The sequence below is a fragment of the Lepidochelys kempii genome, chromosome 10, assembly GCF_965140265.1.
Source record: "Lepidochelys kempii isolate rLepKem1 chromosome 10, rLepKem1.hap2, whole genome shotgun sequence".
NCBI lineage: Eukaryota > Metazoa > Chordata > Testudines > Cheloniidae > Lepidochelys > Lepidochelys kempii.
Window position 1 is genome coordinate 9,880,370 of NC_133265.1, and position 22,472 is coordinate 9,902,841.

Consider the following 22,472-nt stretch of genomic DNA (forward strand, 5'->3'; position numbering starts at 1 on the left):
GCAGGACGAAGCTTTGAAATGGTTAACAAATGGCAATCCAATCCCTGATGTGTTCTATACATTAGCCATTTAGCTATAGAGGAGATGTGTGACCTGACAAGCCAGAAAACCTTGGAACATTATCTATTCTGTCAAGGCTTCCTTTGCTTGATACTGGCAGTCCACCGGGTGGTGGGAAAAAACCTCATCTCCTTACTCACGTGGCAAGAGTACAGATGTTTTTGTGTCCACAGAATGGCAGGCGAACTGTAGCAAAGGCTCTGCCCTGGTTAAACATTTCTGTGACTTGAGAGGGCAGATAGCTTGTGGAGGCCATCAGCACTTTTCCGAAGTAACCTGTCCAGGTAGTGGGCTCTTCCTGAGGTCTACAGTTCAGGAGGAAGAAAAGGGAAAGTTGAATTCAATTGTGTACTTTGACATTAAAAACAACCTGCAACGAGAGAAGGATGTCTGGTGGTCTTTTTACTTTATGTATAAAGGCTCTTTTCCTTGTTTGCCCCCTCCCCCTTAGAAATAACACTACTGATAAGTCTGGTATCCCCTATTTTTGTTGGGCTTCTCACTGCAAGTCTCATGTACTATGAGCACTCTTAGCCCTTTAGCGAATGGATAGGCTGTTAAATTGCTAACTTTTTTCCCCTATTTATAAAATTGCATGACAACGTGTTAACAAAAATTTAAGCAACCTGACTATACAAAAGAATCACTTCCATTCTCAATCAAGTTTCACTATTGTTTATCTAGTATCATAATCCAACCATTTTCCAGAGTCTCAGGGCATGTCTACATTTACTTCCAGAGCGATTGATCCAGCGGGGGTCGATTTATTGCGTCTAGCAAAGATGCGATAAATCGACCACCAAGCGCTCTCCTGTCAACTCCGGTACTCCACCAGAGCGAGACGCTAGGGCAGAGTCGACGGGGGAGCGTCAGCAGTCGTCCTACCGCAGTGACTTAGACCAACTTAGCTTGCCCCCCCGCCCAGTGTAGACCAGGCCTCAGAGACAACAGTAAACAACAACAACTGAAGTTCTAATATAAAGATCATGCAGGAAAACTGAAAAACCTTTCTAGAACTCCTTTATGCATCATGAAGCAGCAAACAAGGCAAAAATCCAAATTCCCTTTGCAGGTCACCCTTGAAATGATAATCTAGAGTGTCAATATGCTCCATGCCCTCAACCCACACAAACATAAGTGTTTTTAGTTGCAGCCTTTTATGGCACTCCATGCATGTCAGTACTATGATATATGCAGGTGGGGAGGTTGACTGACTGTGTAGTAAAAGACACATGTGATTAAAAAAATTTAAGCGTCCCCATTTTTCTCCTAAGGATGTTCCAACTTATAGAAATAGTTTTTCTATTTACAGAGGGACATGTGTATCTCAGCAGCTGAATTCAGCCAGTTGATCCACAATCGTCTTGCTATGTCCTTAACAGTAAGGGGTTTTCAAAATAAGGAAATGTCCAAGCTCCTGAGAATTCATCCAGACTGCCAAACAACAAGTCTGTTTCTTGAGCACTTCTGAAACTTACTTTTCTTTCACAGTCTCGAGTTTGAAGATGTGCACTGTCTCTGTGTTACTGGATGCAGAGAGGAACATGCCATCCATGCTGAAGGCCAACGAGCAGATGCTTACACACCTAGAAGAGAGAGTAACTGCATAAATGTCTACATACTAGTGCTATGCCATACAGGAAATGGAGAAAAGGTATCATTAAGTCATATGGAGCTCATGAGGCTCAGTTAAAATGGGAATATTAGTCCCCCACACTAGCATACAGGAGTCTTTGTCACTGAATATTTCCAGCCTCTTCAGTTATTAATCCAGCTCCATTGTGCAGGCCAGGAAAAAATTCTGGAAATGTTGCAGAAAGGTGGAAAGAGACAGCTTTCCTTGTTCAGTCTCGTATCAGAGATTTACAGATCACTCACATTTAAACCAAGATCTTCAAAGGACTTAGAGCCTGTGTGCACTGCCCTCTGTGAATCAGAAAAGGGAAAACATTTCTAGAGAGAACATTCTGAACTGTTTTCGTTGACATTTTCTGTTTCGCTTACAGAGAGACAGAATCTCAGGCTTCTCAGTTTGGACTTCCCGTTATGCACTAGATTTCAACTGAGACACCAGCTAGGGAATCAGCAGGCATCAGAGTCCAAATTCAGCCTACCCATCTCTATACAAAGCCCAGTGCAACTACATGGGTAAGTATCACAGAAACTGTAGTACTATACCAGTGACTTATTGGAATCAAAATGGTTAAAGAGATTTGAAGAAGTGTGAAAACAAGCTATTTACACGTTATGTTTCGGTCATGAAATCTGAGTGTGCCCCAAATGCGAACTTGATGACCTTCGTGAAATGAGTTTGTTAGTCTCAAGAGAGGCCAAGGACTGAATGACTCAGAGAACACACACTTGAATCAGTTCTTTTCAACACCTATTCTCGTGTTTTATACTGTAAATTAGTGCAGCCACACATAGTACCATAATCATACCAGATACTTTACAGGAGTTGACCTGCGTCAAACAAGTACCTGCACCAATAAATTTCTAATCTAAAAGCAAGAGCAAGTACAATACTGTATGGCAAGTTTTGGAAGAGAAGGCGGCTAGCATACATTCAATTGGAAGTCGTTCCAGGAACGCTGGATAGTGGGAAAGCAAGAGTGGGTGAAAGATACTGTGATGCTGGCAGACCAGGTGCCAGCTCATGCCAAGGTCCCCATGTCACAACTGAGCAATGATAAATACATAGCTGAAATCACTATGGCTCACCTGTGTGTTAGCCCTGTTAAAATAGGTATTATAAGAATGTGTGCAGCATTTGTTGCTTCTCTCCCACCCAGCCCCAGTGAGGATTCTTACTCCTGAGGGCATTCAGCGCCAAAAAATTTAAAATTCTGCAAATTTTATTTGTCAAATAAACGTGGAGGCTCCAGCATGGCATTGGGGAGCACAAGCCACTGGCTGCCACAGAGATGGGAGATCACTGTGCAGCTCCCCGCTGGGACATGGACTCAGCAGTGAGACTGCACCCAACCCTGACACAGCATAAAGACCTGGCCTGCCCCAAAAGCGCCTCAAGGCCCTGCCCCTCCATGTGGCCAGGCAGGCTCAGCAAGCCAGGATCCAAGTGTGGAGGGGCTTAATGTGGGGTGATCCAGGTGTGGGTCGAGAGAGTTCTGTGTGGGGAAATCTGGGTGTGGGCAGCTCAATGGGGGGCGGGCAATCTGGATGCACAGGGGCTTGTTGGGGGGTTCTGCGTGCAATGGTAATGAGACTCCGCGGGGGGGGGGGGTCAAGGTGAATGTGGTTGGGGCTCAGCAGCGAGGAGGCCTGGGTGTGTGTGTGGGGGGGATAGAGCTTAGGAGGGGGTCTGGGTGTGGGGGTCTCAGTGGTGGTTCAGATGCTGGGGGACTGGGGACAGTGATTTATCTCTCTGCCAGCTGCCCTGGGCATCTGAAACACATTGCTGGGGCAAGTCGCATGACTGCTCATGTGACTTCCCTGCCAAAAAATGACTCTCTCACGGGGAAGCAAAAGGATCTGTGGGGAACACAAATTCTGTGCAATTGCAGTGGCACAGAATTCTCCCACGAGTAGAAGATGAGTCATGCAAGTGGATTCCTCCCATGAAACTGAGTTTGCATATAGCAGGAGAGGGAGAGAAGCCCCCAAATAAAAGGAACTAGGTATGCAGCTTGGACTCTGGGAGGCAAGGTTTTTCTTGGCATAGGCAAGAGATCTTCAGCTGCTTAGCTTGGGTTAGCCCTAAAGGACATACAGAGCTTGCTGATTATAGAAGCTTCTATTACCTTTTGAAACTATTTGTGTGTATATTTTTACCTGCTTTAACCTTGTAAAATAACTCTGGTCTCTTTTTCCTATTTAATAAATCTTCATATAGTTTATTATAGGATTGGCTACAAGTGTTGTCTTTGGTGTGAGATCTAAAGTGCAACTGACCTGAGGTAAGTGAGTGGTCCTTTGGGACTAGGAGTAACCTGAATATTGAAGTGATTCTTGGTGTAAGGGACCATCTATCACAAAGGTACATTCACCTGGATGATAAGATAGGTTGTAGTACTGAAGGAGACTAGATATGACTCCACATTAAAGCTGTTTTAGTGCCTGAAGAGTTCACACTTGATAATTGGTTGGTGAAATTTCTATATAGAATTCTCAACTAATTTGGGGTTTGTGCCATGCTTCCTAGCAGTCTGCCCTGAGATTGGTACTCTCACTCTCGAGTCACTGTAGGCAGCGTTACACATAATGATGCAGAATTCAGGAGACAAGCTTGAATAGTCTGTAGGAAGGGGCTTTTGGAACAGATGAGTAAAGAGATGTAGGCAGAAGTGGATTAGTTAGTGCTTTGCAGAGATGCTTCGACTTAAATGTGGAATGGGGATGTCTGTTCAGAGATCTGGGGTTGGAGAGAGATGGTAAGATCAGAAAGAAACAAAACAATCTTCCCATTTGAATATACAGAGACAGGGAAAGAGCAGAGTATAGGAAGGTGAAGGCTAGAGGAGAAGATCACAATAGTCAACAAGGAAAGTTACCAGAGCATGGACAAGTATCTTAATACTGACAAAGGGACAAATTTTGGAAATGGTGGTCTGAAAAGCGGAGCGTGTGAAAGGGAAGGGAAGAAGAATTGAAGAGGTCACCAAGATTGAACCTGGGTGATTGAAAGAGTGGTGTTATTTTAACTGGGTTTTTATCTGTCACCACTGTTACACAGAATTCAACTGTTATCTAGTCCCTATGAATGGTCTCAGTTTAGAAAGACAAGAAAGAAAAAACACTTACGAAAAATGAAAAAATGCTCATTAATACTATTAGAATCTAAAGAACCCTCTGACACATCTGTAGCGAACGATGTTTACACTCAGTTTCACAAAAAAGTAGTGTACTTCTAACGTTGAGAGGTAAGAATAATTAAAATGTATTCTGAAAGTTTTGGAAGTATATTAGAACCTTCAATGAATGCCAGTATAGCCAAAGGTTAAGTACAAGACCTTGCTTGTCATTGCTGTAAAAGACAGACAATATATACACATAACTGATAAGCTCTCTTTAGTTAGAAGCTTCTGATGACATTGGCAAACAAAAAACTGCTTGAATAGCTTTGAGCTAATGATATAGGAATATATTATTATAATGTACATTTGTTATGTAGGTGGAGAAGTCCGAGGAAAGGGATTGCTCCTTAACACTGCCTGCTTCTGATCTCCTGATGAAGCTGCACAAAGCAGACTATCACCTGTTCATAATTAACGGTAACTGGAAATTGAGTGAAATTTAAGTACAATGTAAAAGTGTCATTGCATCACAAGTGCCATTACCAATCAAAGCTATAAAATTAAGATTCTGCCATTTATGAAAACATGTACAGATCTCAAAATTAGACTTTCATAAGTGATCCATTCCCTGTCTCCCAATCCCAGTTTCTGGCAAATGGAGGCTAGGGACACCATCCCTGCTCATCCTGGCTAATAGCCATGGATGGACCAATCCTCCATGAATTTATCTAGTTTTTTGAACCCTGTTATAGTCTTGGCCATCACAACATCCTTTGGCAAAGTTCCACAGGTTGACTGTGTTGTATGAAGATATATTTCTGTTTTAAACCTGCCGCCTAATAATTTCATTTGGAAATTCATTTAATCAATTTCCCTAGTTTGTGTGTTATGAGGAGTAAATAACACTTCCTTATTTACTTTCTCCACACCCAGTCATGATTTTACAGATCTCTATCATACTCCACCCCTTAGTCATCTCCTTTTCAATTAAAGCCAGATTCCAGTAAGACTTTTATTGTTCACTTCTGTTAACCCCAGAACAGCTAGCAAGTAGATCTGAAAAGTTCATCTCGATCCTTAAAATATTCTAAAAATCATAAAAGGTACATTGCATAAAAACCACCCTCATTCTTCAAAGTAAAATAGACTCCCAAGTGGTCAATTTACCCCTCCTCTGAAAGAATGTTCAGATGACCGCAACCAGACATATGTAGTAGAAGTGAGGTATACTTAAAGTTTAGTATGGTTACTCTCCACACCCTAAGATTTAGCTCACTTTCCTATATGATAGTATTAACACTCAGCAACGTCTCTTCATAATAGGGAGTAGTTGCATAAGCAGCTCTAGTAACAAATTATTGTGAGGTGAAAGAGTACTGTTTTTCCTAAAGGCAGTAATGCACCACCACACTGAAAGGAGGTCACCAGGTGCATTGTATTAAGCATCCACAGAGGTTTAACTTTTTAAAAACTAGATTTTAAAAGGAAAAACTTAAAGCAGCTCTTCATCAGCTATGTATTGCACGTGTACATTGCAGAAAAGTTAGGTGAAAAGCCAATACATTTTCTCTAAATGGCAAAACAGTTTTGGATGCTTTATAATGAAGTAAATAGAACAGTATATATGCCATTTTTTCCAAAAGCGTACTTCAAGATTTGTTTTGCTCCCTTGCTCTCTATATATTGCAAGTCTGTTGCATATGTTCTCTATTGCCTCAAGCTTTTAAAATAAGCTTTTCTCCTTTAGAAGTCAGGCCTTCACTTCCTTTTCTTGTTGCAAGGCTTTTGGAGGGCTGGATAGATCATGAGAAACTGTAAGAGCAAGCATTTTTTGTTCCCCATTTCCTTCATTCAACAGGAGAACACCTAGCCCAATTTGAACTTCTTGTATGCCCTATTCTGATTGAGGCAGACAGTGGAGAACCAGGGAAAGGGGTTGGTTAGAAATCATCCTAAAAATCAGGACAGCATTCTTCCTCCTTACAACTACAATTTTTAGGCTAACTCAAGCATTTCTTGACATACTAGCCCATAATCAGCAAAAACGGTCAGTGTCTAATACGGATATAGTTTTCTAAATAATATGGTTCAGCAGTCCAATGAATGAACCCAGTTTTGGACACAAACATCAGTGTTAAATCTCTAAAGCCCCTCAGTAGTTCAGATATCAGAAACAAATCTCACAAGTCTTGAGCAGGAAAGATGTATCTTTCCTAACACCCGCATCATTACCCCACCACAAGCAGTAGCGCTATAGCCAGCATGGCTTGATGTGCATTGATACAGTCCGTCAGCGTGCTGGAGCGTCTTTATGGTGGAAACATATCAGAGGTCTGCAAAGTGGGCAGGCTGTTGGTCAAGTCAAAAAGAGCTGCAGAGGGCCATATGCTCTTTTGCTTTCTCACAAACCTGGTCTGTAACTTTAAGGGATTCAGGATCAATTGTAGCAAAGTATAAACTTTACTTCAGTTACTATGACTCATGGCTATACAAAAAGGTCAACGACAGAATACACTGGAAATCTACCGCAAGGAACAAGCTTCAGAGAATGAGCTTTTTTGAACTTCACCTCTTCACTCCCCTTCGGAATTCAAAGAGTTTCTGTCCCTCTGGAATGGAAAATACTCGGATCACTGTCCCCTATGAAGAAAAAAACCAAGCCTCATTCCTCAATTTAAATACCCGCTTTGTGGTTCTCACTCTAGTCAGTGTGCACAAAGATCAGAGTACCATCACAACCAGTTCATACTGTGCAATTCTTGTCACAATTGCTGCACACCAGATAAGAGTCACCCAACATAAGCCAGTTACATTTAGCCTTTGGGTTTATTTTTAGAGGGTGGGAAAAGCAGAAAGAGGATGGGCTTAATAGCTGACCTACGAAGTTAAAGAGAAGGAGTTCTGTGTCAAGGAGAAGCCTTTTCCCTTTCTAAGTATACTTAGAACAGTATTTCTTTTCCTTGTGGAAAGGAAATGCAATTAGCACTACCTCTTAGGCATGGTACCATGTGATAAAAGTAAAGGCAATGGTATGCACTTCAGTTCAGTTCTGAGAGAGAGTGTAATATTCCAATCTAATACAGAATGAGACAAGCCTGTGCTGATTTGTGTAATTCAGACAGAAGTGGTCAGTCTGTGCCAGATACAGGCTATCATTTCACTCTATTCCACTTTGACTTTTACTGTCTTGTTTCTGTTTTATGATTCTACCTTCCTAATAATATGCAAGATCGCTAACTTCCAATAAATATACTTTATCACTGATGTCCTAATTACATTACATCTGATTGTCTGTAGTCATTTAAAAGCCTTGTTACCACTAATACCAGTAGCTCCTAATTCAGAGAGTTTTAATTATACCAGCCAACCTCTTTTAGTACTTGTGAAACATTTAGGATACTTGGAAACACTACAAAGTAAGCTTCACTCTGATCCATATAGTCACAACCAAATCAAAACCTACCTTTTCTGATGCCGTGGCAAGTTTAGTGCCATTTGCATCAAAGGCCAATGCAGCCAAGGGACTATCATGAGCTGGGATCATGTTAGCAGCTCTCTGCAAGAATAAGCCAATAAAATATAGAACTTAGTATCGTGCAGATAAAAAAAGTAAAATCAAAACAAAAAATGCAAGGCTGGATTTTTAAGAGAACCCAAACAGATGTACATTATCTGTTTTAAACCTGGTAATGTACTAGAATGTACAGCTTCACGAAAACATCACCACCATTCATAGAAACGACTGACAGCACAAAAGATCATGAGGAAAAAACTGTCATATTAAAAATGTCAATCATGAGATTAATAAAATAGTCATGATGAATCCGTTTTAAATCGCACTGTTAAAGTGTACAGTGCTCACTTTATATTTTGATTACAAATATTTGCATTGTAAAAGAAAGAAATAGCATTTTTCAATTTACCTCATACAAGTACTGTTGTGCAATCTGTATGGTGAAAGTGCAACTTACAAATGCAGGGTTTTTTTTTAAACCTAACTGTACTTAAAAACAAAACAGTGTAAAACTTTAGAGCCTACAAATTGAAGCAGGAAGAGGCATATGAATAATTAGCACATCTGGCATGTAATACCTTGCAATGCCAGCTACAACAATGCCATTTAAACACCTGTTCTCACTTTCAGATGAGATTATAAAGTAAGAAGTAGGCAGCATTATTTCCCATAAATGAAAAACTTGTTTGTCTTAGCGACTGGCTGAACAAAAGTAGGACTGAGTGGACTTTTAGGAGGTGAATAGAAAAAAATACTCTTGCTTTTTTTACAGTGCAAATATTTAATAAAAATAACATAAAATGAGCACTGCACACTTGATATTGTGTGTTGTAATTGAAGTCAATATATTTGAAAATGTAGAAAAACATCCAAAAACATTTATAAATAAATTTAAATTGGTATTCTATTTTTGCTTAACAGTGTGATTAATCGTGACTACCTAGTTAATTTGTTTTGTGTTAATCACATGCATTAACTGAGTTTTTCCTAGGGCTTTCAATCTATAATGCTCAACCCTAACCACTAATCCAGAGGTGGGCAAACTTTTTGGCCCGAGGGCCACATCTGGGTGGGGAAATTGCTTGCAGGGCCATGAATGTAGGGCTCAGGCAAGGGGTTGGGGTGCAGGAGGGAGTGGGGAAGGGAGTGCAGTGTGCAGGAAGGGGCTCAGGGTGCAGGAGGGGATGCACAGGAGGGATGCAGAGTGCGGGAGGGGACTCAGGGCAGGGGAGGTGCGGCAGCGGGCTGGGGTGCAAGCAGGGAGTTGGGGTGCAGGAGGTACAAGGGGGCTCAGAGCAGGGGGTTGGGGTGCAGGGTGTAGAAGGGGTTCAGCATCCAGCCCGGCGCTGCTTACCTGAAGTGGCTCCGGGGTGGCAGCGGTGTGCACTGGGGCCAGGGCAGGCTCCCTGCCTGCCCTGGCCCCCGCGTAGCTCTAGGAAGCGGCCAGCACTGCATCCCTGCAGCCCCGGGGTGGGGGCACTAAGGGAGGGAGGCAGCAGTGCAGAGAGCTCCACATGCTGCTATCACCTGTGGATACCTCCCCTGAAGCTCCCATTGGCCATGGTTCCCTGTTCCCGGCCTATGGGAGCTGCGGGGGGTGGAGGCGGGGGCAGTGCACGGAGCTCTGTCCCTGTCCCCTGGGGCCGCAGGGACATGGTGCTGGGCGCTTCCCAGAGCGGCGCAGGGCCTGCGGCGCCACGGGGGTGGCAATCCCAAGGGCTGGATCCAAAGCCCTGAGGTACCAGATCCAGCCCGCAGGCCGAAGTTTGCCCACCCCTGCACTAATCAAATGTAGTATTACCCCTTTACCGTGTTCCGCTTTCTTATGCCCAGCTTCAGTAACAGACAAACTACAGTAGAGACCTCGTTCCACAATAATGATCTCAAGTAATTTGAGTTTCCGTTAACTCCTCTTTGAGCCTATTAAGCTAAGTCTCAAAAAAGCACATCTTTAACGGTGCCAGCAGCACTGACAAGGACTCTTACCAGATTGATGGTGTCAAAGACTTGCACCTCTCCGATGGTCGCACTTCCTGGATAGGCCAGATAGCAGTTATCATTGTTTATTGACAAGGCGCACAAGCCTATGAAGGATGAGCAAAAAAGGATTAAAGAGGCAAAGGCCAAAACTTACCCATCAGAGATTTAGTTCTATATTCAGATCAAGCTACAAAATATCAGAACTTAACTCAAAGCCAGTGTCCTCAGAAGGGTCTTAAATGGGATGGGGGCTGGACAATCTTAAGGCCAACAGCCACCAGTTTAAAAAAAGTGATCATTTTAAGACAGAAATAGTCATATGGAAGGTATAGAAACTGTGATAAAGAGTCAAGAATTTCCTGGGTTCACAGTTCGTGATACCTAAAATATTATCCCTACAGATGCATTTTGCAGTGTTGCCATGCGAATTCTGGTGACATCTTGCTCATTATGGTTTCTTCAGTGTTCAATTATGATCAAATCTGAATATCATCCCTATGAAATTTTTCACCTGACTGGGAAAATAAGGTACTAAAAAAAAAATAAGTAGTTTCACATAGGATGGCAGAGATTATTTTATTTGTGATGGTATGAATGCAAAGAAATTCTCAAAATATCCACTTAGTGTCACAGGGCAATTTCAGCACCCTTTGAATCTGAATATACTTCAGGGTCTAGCAGCTAACTCCCACTGTCAAGTGGGAATAAAGATTTTATTAATGAGCGCTCTACACAATTTCCTATAAGAAACAGTCGCACACAATGAAAGACTATACATTTCATGTGTTTCTTAAATTAAATGAGCCCCAGATATTCACCAGCAGGGTTGGGGGGCGTCTCCCTGATTGTATGCAGCACCTTCATGTCTCGTATGTTATGTATGTATAGAGACTCTTCTAGGCATACTATCAGCCTCTAGAGAAAGGGGACAGGAAAATAAAGACAAAATTAAATATATTAAAAGGAATTTGTACAATTTCTTACAGATTACCACAACCTGTGTCCAACACATATTAGGCAATTTTCAAACACAAAGGCAGAAAGTCCTTGCCCAGTGCAATGCTAGTCATTTCTGAGTTGATGGGAAGTAGTAACATTAAGCTAAAGAGGGTGTAGATTGTTTCAGAAGACTGCTCTATACTGAACATTTATAGGGGCATAGCTACATCAACCAGTGGTGTAAGAACTCCACACCCCTAACTGACTTAACTATAGAAACATAACCCCTAGCACAGATGCAGCTATGTTGACAGAAGATGGCTTCCTTCTGACACATCTAACTCAGTTTGAGGAGTTGGTTGTTTCTACACAGACATAAAAACCCCTTCTGCTGGTGTAGTATGCATCTACACCATGAGCTGTCAGTAGAGTCTCTGTAGTGTAGATATACACTCATGCTCAGCAATACCCAACAACTGGGTTACTTGCACACCCTGAGATTTAAGGTATATTGTCTAATACAGCCCTCAACCCTACAAAGATGCAACTTCCAAAGTAGTTCCCATATAGAAAGCATTAAGTTTAAGGAACTCTGATGTAGTTCTTTAATCAATTATTGAGAACGATGCCCTGGGGATGTTTCACGACAACATTCATACTCAACAGAATTTCACACAAATTATGATGTTAATTGCCTATACCCTTCCAGGGCTAGAAGCAGGAAAGTTAAAATTAGCAGTTTCCAACTATTTTTTGGCACCAGAGGGAAATAGTACTGGGCAGGGGCCAAATCCCCAGCCTGTCAAGAGACATTTCTACACCCAAACATTATTACTTACCTGTCTATTTAGTTTGACAGCCAGGATTGTATTGGAATAGCTGTAGTTGCAAATCTCTGTCCCCTTCTTAAAGTGGCAAACTTTCAGCTTGCGTGGGGCTTTAAGGCTAACTATGGCCACCAAGCTACTGGAGAACAGCCTCTCCACGATGCACACATCTTCTGTGTCGGCTAAGGAGTTACAAAAGGGAAAGGGAAGTAAGAAATTCCATATTAGAGGAAAAAGTACCCTACAGACCACAAAAAGACTGAAGTCAATCCACAAGAAGTGAGAAGAGAATGTAAACTTAATGTGCGAACAGAACCAGATACACTGAATTCTGATTTACAAAGCCCCTTCTTCACATGCCATAATATTTTACATGTTTGTAAAATGAGGGTATTTTAAAAATACGTTTACTTGTTGTGTGTAAATATTATTAACAGGATACTGAATGGCTGCATCAAAATCTCATAAAAGGGAAGGATCATACATTGTGTAACGTATAGTGAAATGAAAAGGTGACTGCCTAGATAAATGCAGTACCCCTGTGTGTGTGAAAAGCTTTATGATGCCAAGTAACCTGGAATTTATGCAGACAGAAAAATTACTGTACTCAAGGTAGTTGGTAAATTGGTTGTTCTGAAACTGTAAGGGCCACCGGCTCTAGCTCAGTGGTTTGAACACTGGCCTGCTAAACCCAGGGTTGTGAGTTCAATCCTTGAGGGGGCCATTTAGGGATCTGAGGCAAAAATTGGGGATTGGTCCTGCTTTGAGCAGGGGGTTGGACTAGATGACCTCCTGAGGTCCCTTCCAACCCTGATATTCTATGATTCTTCCCATGGCACTTTCATTTTTCTGAGGTCTCACATCTGAAAACTGACCAGGCATGATCTCAAATAGCTGTAAAAACTGACATGGGGACTGAGCATCTGGATAATTCACTGAGCCAGAAAGCAGCGACTCTTTCTCCCTGCTGGATCAATAGTGGCATTTTCTAGGACAGCTGGCTGTATATATGTATTTAATATTAAAGTGGAAAGAAGAAATGAATCTGTTAAGTATCTGAACAGGAGAGTGCTTATCAGATGCCTACAGCTGTTCTAGAGCTGTAAATAAATATCTACTAAAAGCCTGATGTTCCATTATAGACTCAGTCAAGACAAGTTCCTTGAGCCTTCCTGCCTTGATCCATTACTGTAAATCTACCATTTCAAAATCAATATTTGGATTAGTGCAATGCTGATGCTTGCCAAACAGGAAAACTGCCTGAAAGAACTATTTCTGAGGGCTTCAGAGGCATCTCTTGGTACAGTCAAGCAATTGATACTCTTCTCACCAGCCAAGCCAGAAGTTGCCTGAAAGACTATATTTATCTGTCCAATCTGTCTAGCATATGAACACATCCAATACCCTACACACTTGTTCAGTATGAGTGAGTTTTTAGCTAATTCATTTTGCAAATATATTTCAGTTTTTACCTGAAATATTTAAAGAGGTCCCTGAGTAAGATGTGCATGCACTCCCTACTACAAGAAGAAAAGAAAAGAAAAGGAGTACTTGTGGCACCTTAGAGACTAACCAATTTATTTGAGCATAAGCTTTCGTGAGCTACAGCTCACTTCATCGGATGCATACTGTGGAAAGCGTAGAAGATCTTTTTATACACACAAAGCAAACAAGAGGCTGTTCGGCAGCTCTCCGACACCACTTTCTACAAGCCATTACCCTCTGATCCCACTGAGAGTTACCAAAAGAAACTACAGCATTTGCTCAAGAAACTCCCTGAAAAAAGCACAAGATCAAATCTGCACAGACACACCCCTGGAACCCTGACCTGGGATATTCTACTACCCAAGATCCATAAACCTGGAAATCCTGGGTGCCCCATCATCTCAGGCATTGGCACCCTGACAGCAGGATTGTCTGGCTATGTAGACTCCCTCCTCAGGCCCTACACTACCAGCATTCCCAGCTACCTTCGAGACACCACTAACTTCCTGAGGAAACTACAATCCATCGGTGATCTTCCTGATAACACCATCCTGGCCACTATGGATGTAGAAGCCCTCTACACCAACATTCCACACAAAGATGGACTACAAGCTGTCAAGAACACTATCCCCGATAATGTCACGGCTAACCTGGTGGCTGAACTTTGTGACTGTCCTTACCCATAACTATTTTACATTTGGGGTCAATGTATACCTTCAGATCAGCGGCACTGCTATGGGTACCTGCATGGTCCCACAGTATGCCAACATTTTTATGGCTGACTTAGAACAACACTTCCTTAGCTCTCGTCCCCTAATGCCCCTACTCTACTTGTGCTATATTGATGACATCATCATCTGGACCCATGGAAAAGAAGCCCTTGAGGAATTCCACCATGATTTCAACAATTTCCATCCCACCATCAACCTCAGCCTGGTCCAGTCCACACAAGAGATCCACTTCCTGGACACTACAGTGCCAATAAACGATGGTCACATAACCACCACCCTATACCGGAAACCTACTGACCGCTATTCCTACCTACATGCCTCCAGCTTTCACCCTGACCACACCACACGATCCATCGTCTACAGCCAAGCTCTGCGATACAACCGCATTTGCTCCAACCCCTCAGACAGAGACAAACACCTACAAGATCTCTATCAAGCATTCTTACAACTACAATATCCACCTGCGGAAATGAAGAAAACGATTGATAGAGCCAGAAGAGTTCCCAGAAGTCACCTACTACAGGACAGGCCTAACAAAGAAAATAACAGAACACCACTAGCCGTCACCTTCAGCCCCCAACTAAAACCCCTCCAATGCATTATTAAGGACCTACAACCTATCCTGAAGGATGATCCAACACTCTCACAAACCTTGGGAGACAGGCCAGTCCTTGCCTACAGACAGCCCCCCAACCTGAAGCAAATACTCACCAGCAACCACATACCACACAACAGAACCACTAACCCAGGAACCTATCCTTGCAACAAAGCCCGTTGCCAACTGTGCCCACATATCTATTCAGGGGACACCATCACAGGGCCTAATAACATCAGCCACACTATTACTCTGAAACCTACTACAAGAAACAGTCTCAATACCAAAGTTGCTGTAGGAAGAGTTTATACCGAGTTCTTTTCATTATTAAATGAAACCTTAATAGATGAAGGATCCTTCAGTTTCAATCAAAATTTCAGATTAACTAGTGCATCAGGAGTGGTATTCAACTTGTTAATTGCCTTGTAATGGTTCAGACATGTTTACACAGAAACAAGCTTGCATCCAAAGTATGAGAGAAACATCAAAATAGTTTAAAGAAGCCTTGCAAAATTCTATTCACCCTCTTTTCCAAGCCAAGTAGTGGTGTATGGGTTTTTTTTGTTTTTCTGTTTTTTTTAAAAAACAGAGGGGAACGAGTGATTACTTTTTCAACATGGGAAGAATGAGCACTTAGTTTTTGTGCCTGGGCTAGTAAGTTTTCACAATCATGGTTCAAAGCAGTGGATCTCAACCTGCTTGATGCCATGGGCAACTTTTGAAAAGAAAAAAGTCAGACCAATCATTTATTTTTAATATGTCAATTTATCACAATTCCAAAAATGATTAAATCTAGAGAGGTAATGATGCATCTTGAATTTAAAATACATTAAAATGCTTAATGTGATCAGTTTGGTGCAAGTAGTAACTGACAGTACAAGTTACACTCTTCAGATGTACTGCCATGTTGTTCCAGAGTGCTTCATAGCAAATATACCATTTTTACAAAAGGGAAGAGAGGAGGAACAAAGAACCTAGCTGCTCAGGGTGACTGTTCCCTCCTCCCCTCTCATGAAAAATGAATCAGCTCCTCCTTCCTGCCACCCTCCCCTGGCAACCCAAGACCTGGAACGAGGGGGTCTGAGAGGTTCCCACTGGACCTGCCACTCCCCCAGGCCTGGGACTGGGGTTGAAGAACTTCTAGAACACCAGCAGAAGTGTTGTCAGGGGCTAGGGTACATGTGGAAGTGGCATTCTGCAGAACTGATGTGGGGCTCAATGGAAAGAGTGTAAGTGATCGTGGTCAAGAAGGAAATTACTGGAACTTTGACAGACAGCAGATGCAACCACCATTAAGGGGACCAGTTCACACATTACCCCACTCTGTGTGCTCTCAAACTGTCAAAAATACGTTAAGAGCTAGGAAAAATTCCCAGTTCCCCTCCTCTAACCACACCTCTTGAGTAGTGTACTTCATTTAGGCTATGTTTACAATATCTCTTTTGTTGGTCAGGAGTGTGGGAAAAAACAAAAACCACACCCCCGACTGTCACAAATTATACCAACAGAAGCACTGGTGTGGGCAGCGCTATGTTGGCAGGAGATGATCTCCCGCCAACATAGCTACCGCTGCTCATTGGGGGTGGTTTAATTATGCCGATGGGAGAGCTCTCTCCAGTCAGCACAGAGTGGCTACTCGGGAGACAGCACAGCTATGCTACTGAAAGGTCTCTAGTGTAGAAATAGCCTTAGTGATCTACTTAAGAATTTGCAGAGTTTAATTCTACAGTAGAAAAATACAAGAGGTACCAATAGAGGATATGAATAGCACAGCATGTACACAACCATTTAGGACCAAAGTCAACACCAACTCTGCCCAACTTCTACACCAGAGAAACCCCAAAATGCATTTCTGCAGGGTTAAGCTACCTTGTGCATAGGGTGTCACTATGTAGAAGTAAAATTAACATTTTGTTAAATCTGTTGCCAAGTCATTAACTATTTTCCCTCCAGTTATTTAGCAAGTAATTATACATACACAATGGAAATATCTTGATTTATTCTTTACTTCTCTATTGCAGGAACTGCATGCTCCATGGGTGGAGGTCAAGTCAGGCTAGCTCAACAGCTCACCAAGCGATCACTTTCTTTTAAAAAAGCTGCTAAAGCATGAAGTGCAAGGTAGGTCTTTATACTCATAAAGAAAGCTTTCAAAATGTGAACAGAGCATCAACTAATGTAGATGGTCTAAAACAATCCCAAAATGTGCTGGGAAGCACTGTGGTCCACGGGATAGGGCACTGTGCTAGGAGTCAGGAGATTTGGTTGCACTGGTGCCAACTGTAATTTCCCCAGGGGTGCTGGACCCGCGCTGCACCCCAGGCCCTGCACTCACTCCACCCCGCCACTTTCTGCCCACACTCCACCTCTCCCCGCCCCCCGCACACCACTGAACAGCTGATCGTGGCAGGTGAACAGCAGATGAGCTGATTGGGGCCCATCAGTAGGCAGGAGGGCTGGGAAGGAGCTGATCCAGGGGGCTACCAGTGAGTGCTGAGCACCCACTTTTCCCCCCCACAAAGGGTGCTCCAGCCCTGGAACCTATGGATCTTGGTTCTGTGGGAGTTCTGCCAGGGATCTGCTGTCTGACCTGAGGTGTATCTCTGTGCCTTGGTTTCCTGCATCCTTGGTCTCTCTTGTGTATTCAGATTGTGAGCTTTTTGGGAAAGTGACTATCTTATTATGTATTTGTACAGAGCCTACCACAGTGGGGAACCCATCTCCACTGATGTCTCTAGGTAGAACATGAATAAAAATGAATAAATATCAACTTTTTGTTTTAATGGTATGTTAACATCTAAATTAGCAATAGAGTTCAGAGTTAACAGCTGACGTCACTGTCTACAGAGCAAGAATTTTCATATTATGAAAATATGTCTGTAGTCTAGCATGAGTGGCACCTCAAATGGGTCAAGCTTAGAAATGTACCCTTTTTTAAAGTATTCAATTCAGCTTCAGTCAGTTGGAATAGGATGGGGGTGAAGAGAAGGGGACTGGAAGGCTGCAGACATTTCATTGGTTTTGGTGAGGAAAGCAGAAGCTATTGAGCAGCAAGACACTGAGGTATTCTCTTTTTACAACTTGTCCCTGTAACAAAGACACTAGGATGCAAAACAATGCCATAATTAGTTTGTTTTTTTTTAAAATAAATTAGAGTAAAGGCTATGCTAACTGTGGACCCCATGAGATCTTTTCCACATAAGTCACATCACATTATGCAGTAACCAATTATGGTGGCCAGAAAACACCACTTCCTTTGGTGACTTACCAGAGTTCACAGTATGCCGCCTCTCTCTCTCTCAATATATATATATATATATAAAAAATAATGAAAACCTCTTAGTAGTCCAACTGTTTCTTTCATGTATGTTTCACGATAAAATTAAAGCCCCAACCACATGACTTTCAGTCAACCTTTAGAGAAAACAGTGAGACCTGGCTTAGTCTGCCAATCAGTCTAAAAAAGTCCCCCTCCCTACCCTCCCCCCAAAAAAGTTAGAAAAGGACACTTACTACATTCATAGATCTGTTCCAGTTTGTCCACAGAAGAAAGGGAGAAGAATTTGTAACCTGACTTACTGCCAACAGCTAGGGACCTGCAAAGAAACATCAGATTAGTCCATTAGGAACAGAAACTGAATAGACTGTCAGACTATAAGCAGCAAATTTCAAAACTCATTTTGTGATCAGCTCAAAAGGAATGGTAGTTGAGAAGCTTGACAGAAAAATTGACACTGAATACTCAGTTTCTCAACAGAGAGAAAACCAGATGGTTTCAACATTTGTCCCAAATGGGAAATTATGTTTCACATTTTTAACAGGGCACAACACAGCCTAATTTAAGTCTGAAACCTGAAGCAATCACACTAGTGATTTTTTCACCCCATTCTGTACCCGAAACAAAAAGCTTTAATTTAGAGTTAAGGTTGCTTAAGCAATGTAACCCAATGGAAAAATACATAATTACAACATCACCATTAAAGGTGGGCCGCAATGGATTTTTTTTTTTAAAAATAAAACTTGTGCTCATTTTTTTGCTTCTTGATGCTGTACAAGATTTTTTCCTACAAAGTTTCTGCCAGTTTTCCCACCTGAGAAGTTATGGAATGTCAATTCTGGTTTTGCTAGAGGACTCTTTGGACTTAGAGTTGTTAGCTCTCCTCATTTCAACACGGGTACCATTCTGTATCTTTAAACATTGGGTTTCTTTCTCCAAAATGCTAGCCACTGATGTTAAACAGATGTTAAGAGCAGAACAAAAAGTTTTAAACAATTTAACTTAAGACCTTCCCCCTCCCTCTGCTCAGTTTGCACTCTTAGCTCATAATGCCATTTTGTTAATTTTCCAGAGTCTTCAAGAACAGGACTTGAATTATTAATATAAAGAACCCCCAGCAAAAAAACCTTTAAAAGTTCCTCTTTCATCATAAAACAGCAAAAAACATACATAATTTGTCTCCCTTTTCACATGACTTAATCACCTTTGAAAATAATTTTACATAAATATCCTACCTCCTTTATAGTTCATACAGTTCGTTAACAATGTGAACATGTGGAAATTCAGTATGTACATTCCAGCAACCTGAACTCTGACCCACAAGTCATACAAACTCTTTCAACAGATTTATCGTCAGGGCTTGAAAAAGTCACTCAACTATAAGCCCAAAGACTAAAGCCTATTAGCCAAGGTGAAGAATACCTGTGTCACCATCACTCTAAGCCTGCAGGCCCTTGAAATTTAAATGAACATAGTACACTATAATTGTAAAACATTAACAATTAACTTTCTCATTAATATTATTTTAAACGCAACTTACTCTTGTTATACTTTCCTTTCCTGACTTCAAAAGTGAGCTGTATTTAAGTTACAAGGGTTCCAAAAAAAAGTTAGACACCAGCCCTGAAGTTTCAAAAGGTGACATTTTTAACTCCTCTGAGCTTTCAAACTATTAAACAGATTTACATCCATCTTCCGAGAAATTTAAACCTGTGTGTAAGTGATGTAATTTCAGTTAAGAAAACATGCTTTCCTACTTTAAAGGATTTTAACTCAACAAAAAAACTGCAACAACTATTGCCAAAAAACTGTCACTACCAACACCTTTAACGGTTTTGTATTTAAGATGTCTGGGAGAGGAAGCAGTAGTAAATCTCTCCAGAATCAGTAACATTCTTAAAGGTATTTCATTTAATGCAGGTATGAGGAGGGCGTAAAAAGTTTAATTTCTTTTTGTTGCCATTGTTCTACGAAAACACCTACAACCACACTAAATTTACTTTTGACAACATTGAAAATATATTGGACAAAGAGCAGATTGCATCCGATAAGTTTATGGGATTTCTTTAACCTTTATAAGAATGAGTCCAGTGAATGTTTATCTGGATTCCATGAAAGTATCTAAGATTGTAAATTAGGAATGCAATGAGTTCAATTCCTCAGCTGTGTCAGACACCAAGGATTTCCCTTAAACTAGAGAGACGAGATACAATCATTTGATTTGGAATGGCATTACAAATCTCACTTCATGAAAGCACACAAACATGTAACTGGCTTCAAATAAATCGAGTCACAATGCAGAGTTGATTACTCTATTGCAATACAAGCTACAAGGATCCAGTATGATTCCCTCATGGGCAGTTTGTTGCTTCCTAGTAATAGGTTTACAGAGAAGTATCTCATATTTAGTATGCAATACCTCAGTAACCTTCTGTTTTATATTTATACATCTTAAATGGGCACTATAGCAGATGGCTGTATCACCATTGCATTGACAGGTCCACACACACCAGAAAGGGTCGTTTTACTTTTGTCATCATTTGGATCACCTGTAGTTCCTTCTCCATTAAAAAAGGCTTTAAATGCTACGGAAGCAGGGTGGATAAAAATCAATGGTTTAAAAAAAATAATTAAAAAATCAGATAAAATGCTTTTGCAGGAAAAAAACCTATCTAAAGATAGTTTTAATTAAGATATATTATAGCTCAAAGATATCTCATCATGGAAGAGGGATTATAAATTCTAATTCTATAGTATGAGTCAATATATTCATGTAATGTTTAAGAAAAGTTTTGTAAATAAGTTTCAATAGTTCATGGATTAGGGACCCAATGTTATGAGGTTCCAGGGGCTTTTGTATAGATTTAGGTTAATCTTTCTATCTACCCAATGGGACTCAGAGCTCAGTTTAAAAGATACCAGAGATGCTTAGTTTTGTAGTTCATAGACTGTGGATGTGTCTCCAGAGATAACATGCTTGTTTACAGCAAAAATGTTTTAAAATAAATAATATACAGGTGAGAAATAACAGACCTCAACCCTATTGTCCCTCTGCAAATTTGCGTACACAAAGTCAATCCCTTACCTCTCTCTAAAAGTGCAAAAGTTTCAAAAAGTTCAATGAACAGAAGATTGTTGGGGGTGGAATAGATCTGGACAAGGAGAAGTTGTCTGGAGATAACGTGAGAAGGGAGGGACAGGCAGCAGAAACAAAAGTAAAACTGTTTGAGCAGCATATTCCAGAAGTCTTGAGGTCTCTCTCTCAGTGTATCATGGAATCATAGAATATCAGGGTTGGAAGGGACCTCAGGAGGTCATCTAGTTCAACCCCCTGCTCAAAGCAGGACCAATCTCCAACTAAATCATCCCAGCCAGGGCTTTGTAAAGACTAACCTTGAAAACCTCTAAGGAAGGAGATTCCACCACCTCCCTAGGTAACCCATTCCAGTGCTTCACCACCCTTAGTGAAATAGTGTTTCCTAATATCCAACCTAGACCTCCCCCACTGCAACTTGAGACCATTGCTCCTTGTTCCGTCATCTGCCACCCCTGAGAATAGCCGAGCTCCATCCTCTTTGGAACCCTCCTTGAGGTAGTTGAAGGCTGCTATCAAATCCCGCCTCACTCTTTTCTTCTGCAGACTAAACAATCCCAGTTCCCTCAGCCTCTCCTCATAAGTCATGTGCTCCAGCCCCCTATTCATGTAGCCGTCACTGATTTGAGATCTACCAGACCATTCTCTCACTAGAAGGGAAAACCTATAATGGCAGCAGGCCATAAAAGAGACCCACTTTGGGAATACGAAGCATTCAAGAAATATATGTTTGCGAATGATGTTTTAAAGAAAGTCACACCAGCAAACTGGGGGAAGTCACTTAAGCACTTGGATTCAGAGACTGTTGAAGTGATAATCTCACTTTTAACAGCAGTAGCTTCTTCTGCCGGTGTCGAAAGAATATTTTCTTCTTTTGGACTAATTCATTCCAAATTGAGAAATTGTTTGGGACCTGAAAAAGCAGGAAAGCTTGTTTTTTTTTTTTCCAGATTATGAACAAACAGGAAAATGAAGATGAAGACGACTGAGTTAGCTACAGAAGCCAATATTTTAAGTTTCTCATGTTGACCTGGCTGAAATAGTCAATTTAATTTTTCTTTTTTAAATATTTCATTTAACTATTTTAGTTAAACAATTTTAACAAAAACAAACCTGATTTTAAAAACTTGAATATTTAACTAAATTCAAAAATTCATATGCTTGTTTTGTTAAAATATTATATGTTTGCTGTTGAAGAAAAAAATCCAGAATACAT

At 41.3% G+C, this 22,472-nt stretch overlaps 1 protein-coding gene and 1 long non-coding RNA gene across 3 annotated transcripts in view; one reads left to right on the plus strand and one right to left on the minus strand.

Annotated features, from left to right (window-relative positions):
- The window catches only part of WIPI2 (WD repeat domain, phosphoinositide interacting 2), a 40,055-nt gene that overhangs the window by 8,816 nt on the left and 8,767 nt on the right, over positions 1-22,472 (minus strand). The window contains exons 2-9 of one of the 2 annotated variants that reach the window (XM_073361930.1): positions 18,399-18,481; positions 12,087-12,256; positions 11,127-11,223; positions 10,315-10,412; positions 8,278-8,370; positions 7,384-7,454; positions 1,539-1,646; positions 201-365 (exon numbers count right to left, since the gene is read on the minus strand). In XM_073361930.1, the coding sequence (XP_073218031.1) occupies positions 201-365; positions 1,539-1,646; positions 7,384-7,454; positions 8,278-8,370; positions 10,315-10,412; positions 11,127-11,223; positions 12,087-12,256; positions 18,399-18,481 (885 nt within the window). The remainder of the gene's footprint in view (positions 1-200; positions 366-1,538; positions 1,647-7,383; positions 7,455-8,277; positions 8,371-10,314; positions 10,413-11,126; positions 11,224-12,086; positions 12,257-18,398; positions 18,482-22,472) is intronic. The other variant, XM_073361931.1, reaches the window with a different exon arrangement.
- On the plus strand, positions 4,901-22,457 carry LOC140918158 (uncharacterized). The gene is made up of 3 exons (XR_012161095.1): positions 4,901-5,291; positions 16,907-17,006; positions 22,207-22,457. It is a non-coding gene; the product is annotated as an uncharacterized lncRNA (long non-coding RNA).